General features: G+C 39.6%; 7 protein-coding genes and 3 non-coding genes across 10 annotated transcripts; 7 read left to right on the top strand and 3 right to left on the bottom strand.

Moving 5' to 3' along the window:
* The first annotated feature begins 107 nt into the window (after positions 1–107).
* Positions 108–1,945, top strand: SJAG_03541 (fungal protein). Its single transcript, XM_002174644.2, has one exon. It carries the CDS (start codon positions 529–531, stop codon positions 1,744–1,746), a length of 1,218 nt encoding a protein of 405 aa, XP_002174680.1. The 5' UTR covers positions 108–528; the 3' UTR covers positions 1,747–1,945.
* On the bottom strand, positions 1,722–4,683 carry SJAG_03540 (TOG Alp14). Its single transcript, XM_002174643.2, has 2 exons — positions 4,262–4,683; positions 1,722–4,176 (listed from the first exon to the last, which is right to left on the bottom strand). The coding sequence occupies exons 1-2, from the start codon at positions 4,531–4,533 to the stop codon at positions 1,953–1,955; spliced, it is 2,496 nt and encodes an 831-aa protein (XP_002174679.1). The 5' UTR covers positions 4,534–4,683; the 3' UTR covers positions 1,722–1,952.
* SJAG_03539 (ribosome biogenesis protein Nob1) lies at positions 4,648–6,278 on the top strand. Its single transcript, XM_002174642.2, has 2 exons — positions 4,648–5,060; positions 5,128–6,278. The coding sequence occupies exons 1-2, from the start codon at positions 4,844–4,846 to the stop codon at positions 6,093–6,095; spliced, it is 1,185 nt and encodes a 394-aa protein (XP_002174678.1). The 5' UTR covers positions 4,648–4,843; the 3' UTR covers positions 6,096–6,278.
* On the top strand, positions 6,228–9,097 carry SJAG_03538 (transcription factor Thi1). Its single transcript, XM_002174641.2, has one exon. The coding sequence runs from the start codon at positions 6,653–6,655 to the stop codon at positions 8,942–8,944; it is 2,292 nt and encodes a 763-aa protein (XP_002174677.1). The 5' UTR covers positions 6,228–6,652; the 3' UTR covers positions 8,945–9,097.
* A 1,589-nt stretch (positions 9,098–10,686) lies between these two features.
* On the top strand, positions 10,687–10,779 carry SJAG_16109. The gene has a single exon. It is a non-coding gene; the product is annotated as a tRNA-Ser (tRNA).
* An 843-nt stretch (positions 10,780–11,622) lies between these two features.
* SJAG_16108 lies at positions 11,623–11,726 on the bottom strand. Its single transcript has one exon. It is a non-coding gene; the product is annotated as a tRNA-Leu (tRNA).
* Positions 11,727–12,979: 1,253 nt separating this feature from the next.
* SJAG_16107 lies at positions 12,980–13,083 on the top strand. Its single transcript has one exon. It is a non-coding gene; the product is annotated as a tRNA-Leu (tRNA).
* SJAG_03537 (histone N-acetyltransferase) lies at positions 12,984–13,972 on the top strand. The gene has a single exon (XM_002174640.2). The coding sequence runs from the start codon at positions 13,178–13,180 to the stop codon at positions 13,814–13,816; it is 639 nt and encodes a 212-aa protein (XP_002174676.1). The 5' UTR covers positions 12,984–13,177; the 3' UTR covers positions 13,817–13,972.
* A 103-nt stretch (positions 13,973–14,075) lies between these two features.
* SJAG_03536 (SNARE Psy1) lies at positions 14,076–15,756 on the top strand. The gene has a single exon (XM_002174639.2). It carries the CDS (start codon positions 14,223–14,225, stop codon positions 15,084–15,086), a length of 864 nt encoding a protein of 287 aa, XP_002174675.1. The 5' UTR covers positions 14,076–14,222; the 3' UTR covers positions 15,087–15,756.
* Positions 15,161–17,370, bottom strand: SJAG_03535 (glucosidase II Gtb1). Its single transcript, XM_002174638.2, has 6 exons — positions 17,108–17,370; positions 16,979–17,062; positions 16,892–16,930; positions 16,041–16,841; positions 15,762–15,990; positions 15,161–15,650 (listed from the first exon to the last, which is right to left on the bottom strand). Exons 1-6 carry the CDS (start codon positions 17,202–17,204, stop codon positions 15,386–15,388), a joined length of 1,515 nt encoding a protein of 504 aa, XP_002174674.1. The 5' UTR covers positions 17,205–17,370; the 3' UTR covers positions 15,161–15,385.
* Between the last annotated feature and the right edge of the window lie 116 nt (positions 17,371–17,486).

Here is a 17,486-nt window from a genome sequence, read left to right as displayed (position 1 = left end):
AATTGATAGTTGCAACGTACTTTTTCTACAGGTACTCATAATTATTAAAAGAAAAAATAAATAAATAAATATATACATCTTTCTAGATACACAAACTTACACACTCTAAAAAACATTCAAGCACAGTCATATTAGCATCAGCAAATAACTGTCCAACTAATAATTCCTGATATTTCTTGTTTAAATCTGTACTTCATTTTTTTGACTCTTCCCCTCTTTGTTCAGTCATTTCACTAACAGTGGGACGCAATACTCCAATTACTAGTTTTAAATTAAGTGAATTGAATAAAATACAGAACGTGCATTCATCCGATATGAGTTACAATCAGAGTCTCGGATCTGTATTTTAAAGTTCGTTTTTTTCCTGGTTTTGGTGGTTTAGGTCTTCTAAATGCATTTGCCGTTACCCGTCGGTTCTGTTTATTCGCTTTTCGTCTGATGCTGTCTATCTTCTTTCCTCTTAAATGTCTCTGTTTATTTTGTTACCATTCATTTGAAAGACATCGCACTGAATGATTGATTTGCTTAATGGATCTTACACGCGACAAAATTCATATTCTAGGAAGTTTTTGCGACACGTTTCGTGATATGCATACTCCGTGCTCTCTAATTAGCTATAGGGCTTATTTCATTACTACCGAGAACTTCTTTTGCGAGTCAGTATCAGCCCGGTTTGTTGGGAAAAAAATATTCCCTACCGATTCAAAATATCCTATGGAAGTCTCATTCAATACAATTGAATGGTCTTTGGCACACAATATAACATTAAAGGAAGGCGAGATATACTCGTACAACTTAATTGCAGAGTTACCACCAGACACTCCTCGCACTATATCTACCGACTATGGATCCATCTCTTATTGTATAACGGTTGAGATAGCTACCGACTTTCCATGCCGCATACCAAAAACACACAGCGTCGATGTGATAGTACCATTCACTCTCAATCCCGATCGATTAATAGGTTCACATGATATTCGGTTTGGTTATCCCTTGTGCGACAAAGCTTTCCAAGAAGTGACATGCTCACTAAAACACTTTCCTCTCTCTTTACAAGTTCGTTACCCCGAAAAATGTTACAAAGGTCCCCAGTGCATTTGTCCCGTATATGTTGCTCTGAAATCCGCTCAAAATAATTTCCAGAACCTTGAACCTGATGGTGCATCCCGTTACTGGGTTTCAATTTACTTAGTGCAAGAGATTACATTTCTTCTTTTTCAAAACACATTTCGTACTTCTCCAACAATTCTCTACGAAGAAGGTCGCTGGACACCTCCACCTGTTGCAGGTCACTCTGCCACGGTTGAGTTTATTGTCCCAATCGAAGATGAGATTCATGGAAGTTGCAACGAAAATCCACATGTCAATGTGAAACACTATATATACGTTGCTGTTAATGACCATGTAACTCCAAAAACCACAACCCTGGCCGCTTTCACGCCTGAAAGTTTGAAAAAAAGCCGGTCCTTCTTCTATCGCAGGAAAGATGAGGGTTGTCATTTCAAACAAAATTTATTACAGCGGTTGCAATTTCTGAACACGCTAGACTGTAAGATTCCCGTATCTTTATTTCACAGAAAATTGGAGTCTGAACTTTCACATTTACCTCCATACTCTCCCACAAAAAAGGATCCTTATTGTTACTACGAAGATGATGAGGATGGTCCAGAGGACGTTATGCAATCCACGCAACCAGACCCTCCTCTCTCTCACGATTTAACTCTGAAACAAGACGATACTTCTTAGTGGATCCACTGTACATTACGTTTTTTCCGTTTGTCTATTTACGTATCTTTTCGATATTTTGTTAATTAATGGTCTAGGCTTATAAAATGTTGCCGCTTTCTATAAAGGAATTATAAATAAGAAACCATATTCGAGATCAAATCTGTAAAGTAAATAATCTGGGTAGCCAGACACTAGACCAAAACCAAGACGAGTGAGTAGTTTAATTAAATTAGGCTTTGATGCCGAAGGTCGGTTTGTTTCATCTGTTCAATCTTTTCCTTTAGCTTGGCAGTAAGGTCCATCGCTCTGCTCCAGTCGGATGAAAGATTCATCGAAGGAGGTCGGGACATTACCCGTTTCGGGGATTCCGGTTGTTGAAAAGCAAATGATGAACTTCTATTAAACGTGAATTGAGAACGAGTGGCGGGGTCATTAGAGAGCATTAAGCGAGACCGGGCGAGTCCCTGATGGAAGGAATCCAAATTTCTGTTGTCGCGTTGGAAAGAAGAGAGTGAAGTCGGTACACTATAACCATCACGGCCAAGAGGGCGAGCAATTGTTTGTCTCGACTCTTGCTGCATATTCGCATTAGAGAGTTCTTCCTTAAGAGAGGCAACTTCACGTTTCAGTTCACTCACTTGACGTTGGAGAAGAGATTTCTCTTCCCGCTCTTTTTGTATTTGGGCAAGTAGCGTGGATCTTTCTGCAGCAAAATCGTTTAAAGCGTTCATTTTTTCAGACACATTAATCGTGCTTTGTTGAGGGGCAACTTTCGTCTGTTTTGCAGGTGTTGGTTCAGAATCTTCAAGATCCATTTTCTTTAAATGCAGAACAGTTTCATTAAGAAGTCCTTTTTGTGAAGAGCCACCACGAGCAAGAGACCGCATGGCAAGATGGTTCTTAGAAGAACGCAATGTAGGACGTGTTGTCGGACGCGGAAGAAGTGGTCCTTCTTCAAAAGCATTCTTCTTCTTCGCCGCAGCCGCTGGAGAGCTAGACGAGCGTTCAGCAGAAACCCGTCGCGCCGGAGAGGCGGGCGTGGGTGAAGAAACAGATTTGGATTTAAGAACGGTATTCTTAGCCAATGACGGTTTGTTCGCCGTCGCACTGGTAGACCGTTGTTCAGGCCTTCTGACTGTTGCAGGATTACGATTCGCAGAAGAAGCAACTGGACGTGGTCTTGAAGAGCGTGGTTTCACAGAAACGGTTGCGGTCTCAAAATACGACTTAACTTTAGCTTTTCTAATGTCATCCAATGAGTCAGTGTACTGTGCAATATGTCTCTCTCCAACGAGCTTCATTAATATTCCCAACGTCTCAGCGGCGGCATTTCGAACAGGTTCGAAAGTATCGTTCACACCTGGCACACATGCGCTAGCAATAACATCAACCGTAGACTTGCTTGGTAACACTGTCGTTTTCGAAAGACAACGACTTAAAAAATGGCAACATTCCGTCCTGACTTGTGGGTTTTTATGAGAAGCAAATTGTGCGATTTCATCTGCAAGTGCGTCAAGGTTGGATGCTGCAAAGGCAGAATCCATTGCGGCAGAAAGTGCCTCAATAACGGATGCCTTTCTTTCTTTTGAACGTTCCAACAGAGCATTAATGGTGATGGAAACGTAAGGATGAAAGAAAGAATGCAGGCCTTTGGCAAGGCTGTCGAGACATTTTGCCGCCGTTGTAACCACAATTACATTCGCATCTTTAACAATGCGATGAGCAAGCATTTGGACAAGGTCAGAAAAATTCGCATCTTTGATCTTTGGTTGAGAAACGACCGGTAAAAAATCTTCCAGAGCCTCCTTTCTCTCTTTCCACTTAACTGAGGAAAGAGCAGATTCCAGAGTGGGAGGAATTTTGCTGAACACGTCAACCTCCTCCACAAGATCATACTCATCTTCTTGCTCACTTTGATCTTCAACGGGAGAAGCAGACAGCCCTTGATTCTCAGGAACTGGTTGCGCTTCCACCGCTTTGCTTTCTGCCTGTTGACTACGCAACAACCGCTTTTGCGTTGGCTTTTCTTCTGGCAAGGCAGCGAATTGGGCCTCCAATTCTTTCATTTGAACCGGCTTCAGATCACTTGCAATTGCATTTTTTAACCTTACGCCAACCCATCTGTACAAATTGACGGTAAGACCAACGGTCTCTTTTCTCACGTTCTTGTCAGCGTGTCCAAAAAGTTTTGGTAAAACTGGAACAATGGTTTCAGGTCGGATAATCTTAGTACCAAAACTCTCTACAAGTGTGGAGAGCGCATGAACATTGGCAGCAACGAGTTTTGGCAGTCTGGCACCAAAAGAGGCAACCAATGTCTCGACTACTGGATCAACAATACCAACTTCAATGACTAACTGTAGGGCCTCGAGACTGTTGACTTTTGTTCCTGCTCGAGAGGACATCAGACATTTTTCAGAAATAGCTGGAATAGCAAAAGCGATGGATCTGCAGAGAAAAATGAAGTTAGCCTTGTCCTTTAAAACCAAAAATATTGCAAAAAATCGCACACTTTGAATCTTCAATTACTTACTTTGAAACATAATCGGGAGAAGCGTATTTAATAAACTCCATGTATGCTGCAACTGCTGCTTCTTGAGCAGCAACATTGCCATCCATTAGCATGTTTTTCCATAGATCTGGATTCGAAGTCCACAGTCCGAAGCAGGAATCTGTCGGTTCAAAGGCGCGTGAGAATTGTGTTTTGCATTCTTCGTAAGCTCCCAGCCGAACTTTCCAGATTTTATGTGTCAATCGCGTCGATAAAGGCAGTTTTGCATAGTCTTCCTCATCTACACCGCTCATGTTATTCAATCACGAGCGCGCAAAAAAGATCCGGAAACTGTAAGTTTTTAAAACCTAGATAGAGTTTTGTTCGTACGCGTTTCTAGACCTATAGATGTTAAAAACGGGTATAATGCAAAATGCTACTGCTCAGCAGACGTGGTAGTTGCCGAAACACGGAGCACCATATGTCCCCCAGGCACCACCATTAACGCCCCCACTTCTGCCCACATACCTTAATTTCCACATAGTACAGTTCCACTAGCGTGCGACGCAGCAAGTTGCCCTCCGCCAAACACCTACCTGAGGAAATTGAAAGCAGTTTTTCGTCATGGCGCCTCAAGAAGGACAGAATATCGTGTCCCATTTGGTTTTGGATACTGGTGGACTTATTAAATCCAGTGCTACCCTCCGGAAGGTTGCTCAAAAATTTTACACTGTTCCTCGAGTTCTTGCGGAATTGAAGGACGAGAACTCGAAGAAAAACTTGGAACTTTGGGGTGATTCAATTGAGGTTAAGGTTCCAGAACCCGAATTTATCAAAAAAGGTGTGTAAACGTTAATTGATATCAGCAAAGAGTGGTTGATTATGGATTTTTGCTAACGAGTTACTAGTCTCCGAGTTTGCAAAGCGTACAGGTGACTACGCGTTCCTTTCAGCGACAGATTTACAGGTGCTTGCTCTCACTTATGAGTTAGAGTATAAGAACAACGGTGGTGATTGGCGTTTGCGGTCGTTTCCTGGCCAAAAGAAAATTAATGGACCTCCCCCTGTGCAGGAGACAGCTTCAGTGTCCGAAACAGCGGCGGTTGAAGCCAAAGAGGTTGCTGCCACGACAGAAAAGTTGGAACAGCTTAATTTGTCAAATGAAAAGTCTGAGAGTGACAATTCAAATGCCGCTGTTGAACCCAAGGAACAGGAGCCTTCCGTGGATCAAGTGGAGGAAGAGGACGAAGGGGATGATGATGATGAAGAAGGTTGGATTACACCTTCTAATCTGAAGAAAGTCAGAGCTCGCGAGGCAGAGGCCGACAGTGTCGCGAAACCTGTGAACATGAAGGTTGCTTGTATTACTACAGATTTCGCTATGCAAAATGTTCTTCTCCAGATTGGGCTGAATCTGGTTTCTGCAGATGGTCTCAAAATTCAAAAGGTGAAGCAGTTTGTGCTTCGTTGTCATGGTTGCTTTGCTATTGAACGCAACATGGAGAAGAAGTTCTGCCGCTCTTGCGGTGGTAATACGCTTCTGAAGGCTGCATGCTCAGTAAACTCTAAAGGCGAATTCCGGGTCCACTTGAAGAAGAATTTTGAGTGGAAGGTGCGTGGTACAAAATATTCGCTTCCCAAGCCCGTTCATGGATCTGCCAACGGCAAGTCAAAGAAGAACCCTATCTTGCGTGAGGATCAACCAGAATACCAGCGCGCTGTCCGTTATGCCCAGCGTAAGAAGGAGCGTGACTTGATGGATCAAGACTTTTTGCCCTCCATCCTGACAAATGATCGTCGTGAAGACCTTCGTATTGTTATTGGTGCTGGAAAGCGTAACCCTAACGAGGTCCGGAAGTTCAAGAAGCGGCAATAGATGTGTAGAAGACGTGCCGTCGTCCTTCTGCACCACGGTCTTTTCATTTTGTTTTTGTTTCGTTTGCAGGCTACTATAGCCAGTTATCGAGTTTGGTTAGGTCATTTTTATTTTCGTTTTGGTATTCATAATTAGAGGTACAAGGGGTACGAAATGAATGGGATATATTTGGTCGAAACATAGGGATCATTTATGGGTGGTAAGGGTGTTGACTGTGAATTTAAGGAGCGTGGTGCCAATGCTCGTTCTGTATATCTTCCTCTTTCTGTTTACTAGACGCGCTTTTCTCCATACTAACTCAGTGTAATTGATCCGTCTAAAATATTCCTGTTTTTTCTTTCTTTTCAATGTGTCTTTTATTGTGTTCGGTTTCAGCTTTCTGACCGCTAGGGCTCGTGTTCCCGAACTGATTGTTTGCCTTCGTGTCCATGACCTGAAACCACCCTCTTCTCTTCAAATTCTAAATTCAACAGGAAAGTGTTGCAGCAAAGCGTTAAGTGCTCCTGTTACCTATTACGAATGTGTAACCCATAATTTTGGAAAGCTTTAACCTAAAAATGGACGAAGATTTGAGTTTTATGGGCATAACTTTGCACTTGGATGAAAAGGCGACAGAACGGAAGAAAAAACGTCGCGTGCCCTCAGATCAACGTCGCAGGGTCTTTAGAGCATGTAAACATTGTCGTTTAAAAAAGATTCGATGCGATGGACAACAACCATGTTCAGCGTGTCGTATGAGCGATTGCAGCTCACAATGTGTGTACGTTCAAAAATCACACAGAGAACTCCCTTCCAAAGAGTACTTGGAAGAGCTTTCTGAGCGACAATTGTGTTTGGAGTATATCATTACGTGTTTATGTCCTGGCTTTAACTTGGAAACAAAAAATCTTGTTGCATTGAGCAAACAATTGTCGCAGAAAAAAAAATACAGCAATTCCGTTGCCCCGGAACAGAACGATGGAAGTGGAGGAGAGATCGAAAAGCTAAAATTGGGCCTTCGGGACAGTCAAGATTTTGCTAAAACGTCTTCGAATATATCTTCACCTGGAACCCACGTTCTGGAAGCACAGGACCAAACTGTTGTTGGGAGACTAGAGGAGTCATTGTATTTGGGAAAAAGTACAATTGAATCCTACTTGGATTCCGTTCAAGCTCAGTTGGGTTTAGACACGTTTTCCTCTGCACTCAAGTATCCTCAGGAAACTGACTTGCTTGCTGTTCCGAATGAAACAGAACAGCAATTACTCATGCACGCACGGAGTCTTATCCCCTCCAAAGTTGTTGTGGACTTTCTTGTTGACTCATTTTTCACACATGTACAGACACACTTATTTTTGTATCATGCTTCTTATTTCAAAGTACGTCTCAAGGTTTTCATGTCTATGGAATCCAATAACGACAGCGGCTTTCTTTGCATTTTGTTGCTCGTTTTGGCCCTTGGTAATCAGTATGCCGCGGAACGACAGGGCGATGTCCCATCGAGCACTAATCAAATGATAAACATTGGTAACAAGCTCTTCCAAACTGCCTTGTGTATATTTCCGTTGGTACTGCAGCAAAGTAATGTAAGCACTGTGCAATCCGCTGTGCTCATTGGATTTTATTTGCAACCCACGTTGCATCAAAAGAGTTGCTATACTTATTTCGGTTTAGCAATTAAATGTGCGATTTCTATGGGATTGCACAAGAACTGTTCTGACCAGGGCTTAAGCACAAGTTCTCAAGAACTTCGTAATCGCTTATGGTGGTCAGTGTATTCCATAGACCGGTTCATTGCCGTTACAACTGGCCGACCTTGCTCGATCCCTGACAGTGAAATAAGTGTACCTTATCCCCAAATGTTGGCTGAGCTTGAGGTACCCGGGAAACCAACTATGATTCCAAAAATGCATGCAATGATAGATATCGCTAAACTGTGCAAGCAAATTCAAGAATGCATTTACAATCAAAACCATGCCTCCTTTTCGAATCAATTGGATGCTATTCGAAAATGTTTTACCAGTCTTGAATTGTGGAAGCGCAACCAAAAAGTTCTAACATCATTTGATGAAAGCTACTATGAGCAACCTAATTTTCGGGAAAGTGCACAATTGCAAATGGTTTACGAGAATGCTGTTTTGCTGACTGTTCGGCCGCTTACACTTTACAAAATAAAGGGGGTTGAATTGTCTCCCGAATGCATGCAGTATGTGGACTTATGCAAGAAAAGTGCGATGAACATCGTACGCCTCGCCCATATATTAATGGGCAAAGACTGCTTATCGAGTTACTCATTTCTTGATTATCACTTGCCTTTCGCAAGCGGTGTTGTTCTTTTGCTCTTTAGAAGCCTTGAACCTAACGATTCGATGAATGATGCTCTTAGTAGCCTTTGGGACGTACTTGAATTTTTGGCCAAAAGAAATGAGACGTCTCGTAGCAATCTGAAGGTTTTGAAGACTCTCGAGGAGCAACTTAAGTTGACCGTGACTTACCAAGAGAAAAACATGGCGGACGCCATTTTTAATGGATATCAGAATTGGCAATCTTGGCTTGGATCGTTGGACGATGCTAATCTCTATTCTCCGATCAGTATGCAACCTCAATGGCAAGGAGACTTGCTGCCAAATTCAGTCACCATGCCAGACACCATCGCACCAACTCTAGTTGATGAATCAACGGCAAGTTCTTACTTCAAACCAGAAATACCAAATGTTCAACAACCCCAACCGCCTATGCCGTTGGAGGTAGCACCATCATTGAGTTTACCTGTGACGGTAGAACCACAGTATCAAATGCCGCCATTTATGAGCTGGACCGAGTTGGTTCAAGGTATTCAGGAGAATTCACCAGCGAACTCCTCAAATTAATTATGATGTTTCTTTCTTTCTCTCGTCTTCGTTCAACAAGTTTTCTATTAGAGTAGTTACTCAAACTATTTCTATTTTTTGTACAGTTATTCAGTGTTTAATAGATTTTTCGAATCCACTGTTACTTTGTTAGTAAATGTTTTAAGAATTGTGATAATGATTGTTTCACACTTAGTTTCAATATTGAAACCAGTGTATTATTAGAACTTTCGAAACAGCTAAAACTGCTTCTTAAGGAGGGTATTTATACAAGGTGATATATACCCTCGTATTGTGTTTTTCGTAGAGCGTAAGATTATGACTAAATATATACTTTTTGTTACTAAAGGAATGCAAGTAACATAACTACTGTTTACATTAATGTATCGCACGCAAACAATACAGAGTGGTAAACTGATTTAAGAAATATGTCAACTGCAATAGGCTCTAATAATTATAATGACAGCTCAAAATGCTTACTTTAAGACAGTAATGCTATACAAGTGAAAGACTGTGTTACAATTCAAGGCAATACTACTGAAGAGTTTGTTTGTTTATTTATTTATTTATTTATTTAGTTATTTTCTATTAGCCTTTGTAGGACTAAGTAAATCGTTTTTTGTTCTGATTTACTGGAATTCTCTATAACTGCAAAAATTGCAGATCCCCTTAGTTCTAAATGTTTTACTATCACCAGGGCAATAGAGTTCAATACGTAATTGGCTTGAAATTAACATATAAACTACACGTTTTGTTTAGTCAACATCACTAACTCAATCCATCCACTACGTTATTGGGCAAAACTTTGATTTATTAATGTAATTAATCATACTGGTTATTTAATTTAATCCAATTTGAGCGACGTGTCTTTATTGTGACTGATTTTGTGTCTGCCTTGAAACAAATCATCGTCAGAATTATTGACGTAGATAACATTTCACATTTTGTCGGTAGGATTGATAATATCAAAATTGCACTTAGCTTATAATCTTAAAAGAGTTTAGTCACGATAATTTGGTAAATACGTAAGGTTAAAAGGTTCAATGTACGACTGAAGATGAGTATAAATAATATTCTCCGCTAATATCGATTTTTAGTAATTAATGAAACTTTATCAACAATTGTACAGAAATAATCTTCATATGTCGTGGTTTTACTGGACACTGTCTTGATGGCAAACATTTACTCAGCTTAGCATTTGCTGAGAAATCGAAGGACCGATCACTCCCAAAAAATATTCTTTATTTGCCTTGACTAATACAGATTTTGTATCAGATGTGTACTTTGTACACCGGTCTTCCTGAGATAATGTAAATAATTAACTTATCGTCGACCTTCAATTGTAAGAAAAGTATTAAACGGATTAGTTACTTGAATTGAGTAACTAAGTATTCACTAGCATTCACTGTTAGTACGAAGCAATTACAACTGTTACTTTTACATTTGCGCAGCTTGCTAAATTATTAAAATATGACTCTTAGAAATTAACAAACACTTCCAATATGAGTTATATAACAAAGATATTACCAATCAACAAGTTAATATTAGTAGAATGAGTTAATGGCTGTTATCCGTTGAACTTATTGGTTTCTTTACGCATCCAAAGTTTCAAAACTTATCACGCTTAACACATCTTTAAGGTTTAGAAACCGAAGCTTACTTGAAAACATTTGAAGAAAGAAGTAATCTATTGTTTGAAACCTAAGAACAAGAATCGTCAATTGAACCAAATATACTCCGCCTTAAAACATAACGTGTGTCGGGTCACTATGTCCGAGTGGTTAAGGAGTTAGACTTGAATTCGTTCAGGCATCTAATGGGCTATGCCCGCGCAGGTTCAAGTCCTGCTGGTGACGGCGCTCTTTTGTTGCAAAGCGTTTTCGTCTTTTTTGAAAGCGAAACATAGCATCGTTTATTTTGTTTAGTTTTAGTGAAATGATCTAAACCCTCGCTTGAGACACAATCGGGAAAGTTGGTGAATTGAGCAGCAGAAAGTAATACTGTATTAAAGTAACTGTTGCATTTACTCATGTAGCTAACCAGAGTTCAGTTAGTATTTTACTTTTCATTTTATGGATTTTTTAAGATTTGGGTTTTCGCGATTCCAATATAAGGTTTCGGCCATTTGATTAAGCGAGAAATAGAATCCAACTGTTTATAGTTATTACAGTCACCAATACTAACTATAAAGCCTAAGAATAATTACCAATATAATTTCAAGTTAGTACTGACCGTTCGCCAAAATTTTGTTCAGCAATTTGACCATTTTTTTTAGATTTCCGTAGAAAGTATTTTAAGGTTTGTATCTAGCGAACCCAATGTACGATATTTCTGTTATGATATAACATGAAAAATGGACCTCGAATGCCTTAGGTTTCAAACTAAACTACGCGGCCTAAACAAATTCCTTGTGTTTGTTTATTTTTCTCAATGACTTAATATTATAACATCAAAGTTTAGAGAACTTGTATTATAAGATAGTTCATAGCGCAATTGCTATAATAGACAGTCAATGCCACGGAACTCATCATCATTGCTTGCTATTGTTTGATAACACTGGCGTGTCTGTCTAAGAAAGACTAAAATGCTTTACTCGTAGTCATTTAGTTGCAAATCTAATTTAGCGAGACACGACAATTCCCTAAGCGGCGAAAGAAGATGAAAAAAAAAAACGAAAGCAGCAACAAAAACAAGAATAATGCAGCGAGCGAGGTTCGAACTCGCGCGTTTATCAACAGCAGAGTTTCCATCGACCATCCGGTCAACTTAAATCTGCCCCCTTAGACCACTCGGGCATCGCTGCTTAAGACGCTGTGTTAGCGGAAGTGTTGGCAGAAGTTTCCAATACTAGCTAGAATTGAAAGATTGCTTAGTAGTTAGACTGATCATTTACCAGGAAAAGGAAATTCTAGTTTTGAGAATGTTGTAGTTGAATGTTATATTAATCAGTTTATTATTCAACAGTTATTTGAAAGTTACTTTAGGGTATTCTGTATTGTTGTGACAGTAGCGAATAGATATTTAGACTGGAGTTCTAAACCAGGCATTTGAAGTATTGTCTTTGACATGCTGGTTCGTATGGAATATCCGATATAAGTTCAAAGGAAAAGATAAATCAGTGGTCGCTCAGACAAAATTTGCTGTAATGTTAAGAATTTGCTTAGAGAACATTAGGCAGTGTCGGTGACAATTGATTCTTAGACCAGAGTCCAAACTTGGAATTCGGAATTTTGCCAGCGAAGGTCTGACTATTACTCATGGTGCATTAAAGTCAATATAACTGTTCTTCTTTAGAAATGGAATTTCACGATGATAAATTATTTAAAAATGAGTAGAAGACCGGACGTTTCATCAAAAGCGATACAACTTCACTTTTATTTTGCTGATCTTGCTTCAACCAACTGATATTCAGAAAACAAGTTCGTAACAATAAGCATGAAAACTGTGGGTCGGACACAACAAAATACTATGTCTTATTATTACTAAGTTGTGAGTTCTTGAATAATTTTTACTAGTAAACATTTGATTTTATCATCTATTCTAATAAATAACAAATATCTCAATTCAATAGTAATACTCTTTGCACACTGCGAGTAGATTGAGCACATTTACTTTAATTTTATTAAGTTTTCGCAACCATCAATCAAGGTTATAACGGCTGAAACATTATCTGCCAACATTTCGAATGCATACGTTTAGCATTGTTGAAGACCATATGAGTAAAATACTAGGCAGCTAAAACATCACTTGGAGCTGTAGTAATGTCATTTTCTCTGAATCAATTTCTGGAATAATACTCATAATTAATTTCTCCAATTTGTGGTAGGAGAATAATTAAGTAAGTGGTATTTACATTAAAATCAGTTTTAATTAATATAAATACTTGCGATGTTTTAACGGAAATATCTGTTGAACAGTACCCGTTTCTTTCAATAGTAACCTTCAGAAATTATTACACGTTTTGAAGAAGGAGGTTATTCATTATTTGAAGCCAACGAACAGGAATCCTCAATTAAACTAAATATATATGACCTCAGCCATAACAAAGTAACAATAGCAGCGATGCCCGAGTGGTCTAAGGGGGCAGATTTAAGTTGACCGGATGGTCGATGGAAACTCTGCTGTTGATAAACGCGCGAGTTCGAACCTCGCTCGCTGCATTATTCTTGTTTTTGTTGCTGCTTTTCTGTTGGTAGCAAAGAATAGATGGAATAACCACAACATCGTGCGAGACTGCTCTGAACTTTTGTATTAATGACAATACCCATAGATGACTTTATTGATGATGACTTTGTCAAAAGTCAAGACCTAAGCGTCGTAATCCTTAAAAACATCAATAAAAATGAAGATATCAAAAAAAAATGCTTTAATTTGGTAAAAAAGAATATGTTCGCAATGTATAAACGAAGCTGTTTTGGATGGGAAGACAGTGAAAAGTTAAAAGAAATGTCTCTAACGCCCCTTGTTTATGTGTGCTTACTACATGAACAATCAAAAGAACTAGTTGCATTTACTAGTCTTGAAGATACAGAAGAAGATAATGTCCCATGTTTATACATGTATGAATTACAAGTTTGCTTGAAGTACCGTGCACACAAATTGGGCAGCTGGCTGACATATCAAGCTGCTGTGCTTGCTCATGAATATTTTCAGAAAGACTATATATTCCTAACAGTCTTCTCTGAAAACAAAAAAGCTATGTCATTCTACAAAAAGTTTGGTTTTAAAAGGCATACTAGTTCTCCAGCGGCAATTCGTAAGCTACGGTCCGGACGCATAATCGAACCAGATTATTATATTTTTTACAGCAGTGTTGCCACCATTACGAGACGATCCAAAGATATATTGACCAAAGATCTGGATTCGGCAACGGGTACAATTTCGGGCGCGTAATGTCATTGCCGTTATTATTGTTTGCCAACTATTTAAGGCACAAGAAATGCATTAACACTATCTGAAGTAACGAAAGGCAAACCATCCTGAATGAAATTATAAATTTGTACGCTAATAACTGAACAATGTATTCAGTCTTACTCATTACACCTATTGCTTTATTCTTATTCTTCGTTTTGTACAAATAACTTTATGTTATATTAATTATTTGAATTCTAAATAGACTATCGCTTATTTTTTCGTTTATAGCCACATGCCTTCGCTGACGTCAGTCCGTATTTGTCCCGAGTTCGAATCTCGCTGGAACCAAACAACATACACTGGGAGGCAGAGCTTAAAAACAGTTAGACTCCGCACATACCCTCCTTACAGGATCTATTCGCGTTGAGTCATTCTGTTACGAAAAATGGATAAGGAAGGTTATAAATCAAATCTCAATAGTACTACAATTAATCCCGTGGTTACGGAGCTCAGTATGAGTGACTTCTTTGAGGAGATCGACCACATTAGAGATGCCATACGCCAGATTGAGGACAATATCGGAAGAATCGAAACGTTACATCAACGTTCCTTGCAGGAAATCGTTGAATCCGAGACGGAGTCGATTACTAGACAATTGGAGGCCTACACTGCTGACACTCGTCGCATACAGACTACGGTACAGCTGGCAATTCGTTCTTTGGAGCAACAAAACATTCAATTACCTCCAGATAACGATGCTGCTACGCGTAAAACTCAGACTGAAGCGGTGAAGAAGAAATTTATGGATCAAATTCGCCATTTTCTGCAAGTTGAGAAAACTTACCGTGCGCAGTATGAGCAACGTATGAGACGCCAGTTGGAGATTGCCAACCCTAGAGCTACGGAGGAGGATTTCCAAAGTGCTATGAATGAAGAGAACGGAGGTCAGGTGTTTGCACAAGCTCTTCTTCGCTCGAATCGCTCAGGTGAAGCACGTTCAGCTCTTCGTGAAGTACAAGAACGCCATGCCGACATCAAAAAGATTGAAAAAACCATTACAGAGCTTGCTCAATTGTTTCAGGACATGGCTACCATGGTCCAGGAGCAAGACCCCGTTGTGGACAAGATCGTTACTGATGCCGTGAACGTCCGTACAAACATGGGTGAGGGTACTCAACACATGGACAAGGCTATTAAGAGTGCAAAGGCCGCTAGAAGAAAAAAGTGGATTTGTTTGGGAATCACCATCCTTATTATTGTAATTATAGTCGCCGTCCTGTGTGGTGTTCTCATCCCTCTCCGCAAGTAAGAGCATAAGTATGTCCCTAATTTCCCTCTTACCTCGCACGCGAAGTCCCTCTTTTCCTGATCTTAAGGTTTTTAAGCATTTACGAGTTTTATTTTTTTTCCTTTCCCCATAGGGTTTATTCTTTTGTCTCAATCACAATACGTTCGGCATGAATTATATATTTCTGTGTTCCTGAGGATCACAGTACCAGTAGCTCGCATGTTACAATGTTGCCAGTTCGCTCTTTCGAATTTGTCGCTTCAATTACTACTTTTGTGTATTATTTTTTCTGGCTAATTTCAATCTATAAAGGTGCGGCTTCACAGTTCATCATTTTCGGCAATGGTTTCGGGCGTAGGATGCTCATTTGCTTCTGTAATCAAAGACTTTCTGTACAGAGTAGTAGAACAGGCAGCTGGACTGAGCATTTGGATAAGATACTCACATTTTTGTGCTTCGAGTACACTTATAATTTCGTTACTCTTTCCACACTCGACTTTAACTTGGGCAGATCTCGGGGGGCCGTTCCAGCATTTTTGTCCATTAGCATATTTAAGTATGTTTCCTTCTTGTTCAACAAATTCACTATATAGACGCATTAGCGCCATTCGTTAGCAATGCGTTTGGTTTTCGTTGTCGTGTTCAACATAAAAAGTTCATGCTTTTAAATGCAAACAGCTCAGGTTTGTTACTTACCCTAATGAAATATCGTCTTGGAAAACGGTTTCGTAAAAACGTATTCTGTATTCGTAATCGCCTGACTTAGCTTTAGTTTCCATGCCCTTAAGCACGCGGTATATATCGTCCCAGCCATGAGGTTCGTTCATGTCCTCGAATAATCTTGCCTGTTCACTTTGTAAATCATCGTATTGATATTTCACTTCGTTCAATTGGTGCTCGAGTCGTTCAAGCGCCTTTGATGAAACTATTGTTTATTGTTAGTAAAGGTCATTAATGCAATGGAAAAGTACGCACCTTCAGAATCATGACCCTCTGTTTCCTTTTTTCCGCTAACAAGGTTATTAAGAAAAGGAACACTTTCGGCGGCAGAGAAGAGCAATTGCTTCGTTTGATCGATAAGACCATTCGAGGCTTCCTTTTGCTTCTTAACTTCTTTTGCCTTCAGTACAGGCACCATAGCCAAATGCTCTTCCACAGCATCAACGAGCTCAGCAGTGGGGCCTTCCTCAACAAGAAGGTCCAACTTGTCGTTCTCAACTTCCTTCCAACGGGAGGCAGCATCCTTTACGGCCATATCTTGATAATTGGGATTGTAGCCGCTGGCCATATCTTTCAAGATGTCTTCAAGAATCTTCATACGCTTAATGAACTCGCTGCGTTCAAGAAGCAAAAGGTCAACAGTCTCTTTCATTGAAGAAAGATCGTCATTCAGCAATTGAGTGATGTCAACGTTCTCGCGCATCATTCTGTCAAGTTGTGCTTGAAGCTCGTTCTTCCGCTTCATGGTCGCAAGCATTTTAGAGTTGTTCTCATCATAAATTTTCTTCAATTCCTCATTCTTAACCTCAGCTGCACGGACCCATTCATTTCTTATATCAATTCCTTTGCGGACTTGATTATTATGTTCGTTCAATTCATCAAGGTAAACAGCTGCCTTTTCATTGCATGTATTTTCACAGTGTACAATTTCCATGTATTCATCCGAACCATCGCAACAGTCGCAAAGTCCATCGTTTACACGATTTGATGGAATGTATGTGCTAATGTAGCCTTTATTTACGCAAAAGAAGCGACCATTTTGACATGCCGATGTGCCTAATGAATATGTTAGACAAAATGAACTAATTCTTCGCAAGAGACTTTACCAGGTTCGTCAGAGCCGTCAGGGCAATCACAATAATCATCTAGTGTCTGTTAGTGAATGCAAAAGTACGAAAAACAATCGTTAATACCATTCACTTGCGAAAATGAAATGACTTTGGAAGAATTGAGACATTTCCAGTTCCCATTCTCATCTGGCTGGTACAAGTTAAGTTCTAAAACTGTTAAAGTAATGCGTTTTTATAAAATTATGTTTTTACCTTTAGGTGAAACCCCAAGAACTTCAGTCTTTGCATCTGAAACAGCAACCTGAAGTAACCAGGGCAAGAAGAACAAAGTTCTCGTTGTGAAATGCATACGAAATTGATTAAGCCACTTTTAAACGATGGTAACTGTTTTCGTTCAAAACTACTTATGTGGTAGAGTCACTTCCACCCGCTTAAGAGGAAATTCATGACTTCAGATAGCAGTTCGCCGTACAGTTTTACCGAAGCTACAGGTGATACCATACAATAAAACGAAAGAAAAAGCAATGTATTTTTGTTCTAAAAGTCAAAATTATTTTATAATAAATTATAACGTGGCCAGTCTTCAATAATGTGACAAAGTATTTATAAGCCCTCCCACGAATTCAAATTT

Source organism: Schizosaccharomyces japonicus, assembly GCF_000149845.2.
Source record: "Schizosaccharomyces japonicus yFS275 unplaced genomic scaffold supercont5.2, whole genome shotgun sequence".
NCBI lineage: Eukaryota > Fungi > Ascomycota > Schizosaccharomycetes > Schizosaccharomycetales > Schizosaccharomycetaceae > Schizosaccharomyces > Schizosaccharomyces japonicus.
This window is presented reverse-complemented; position numbering and strand designations above follow the sequence as displayed.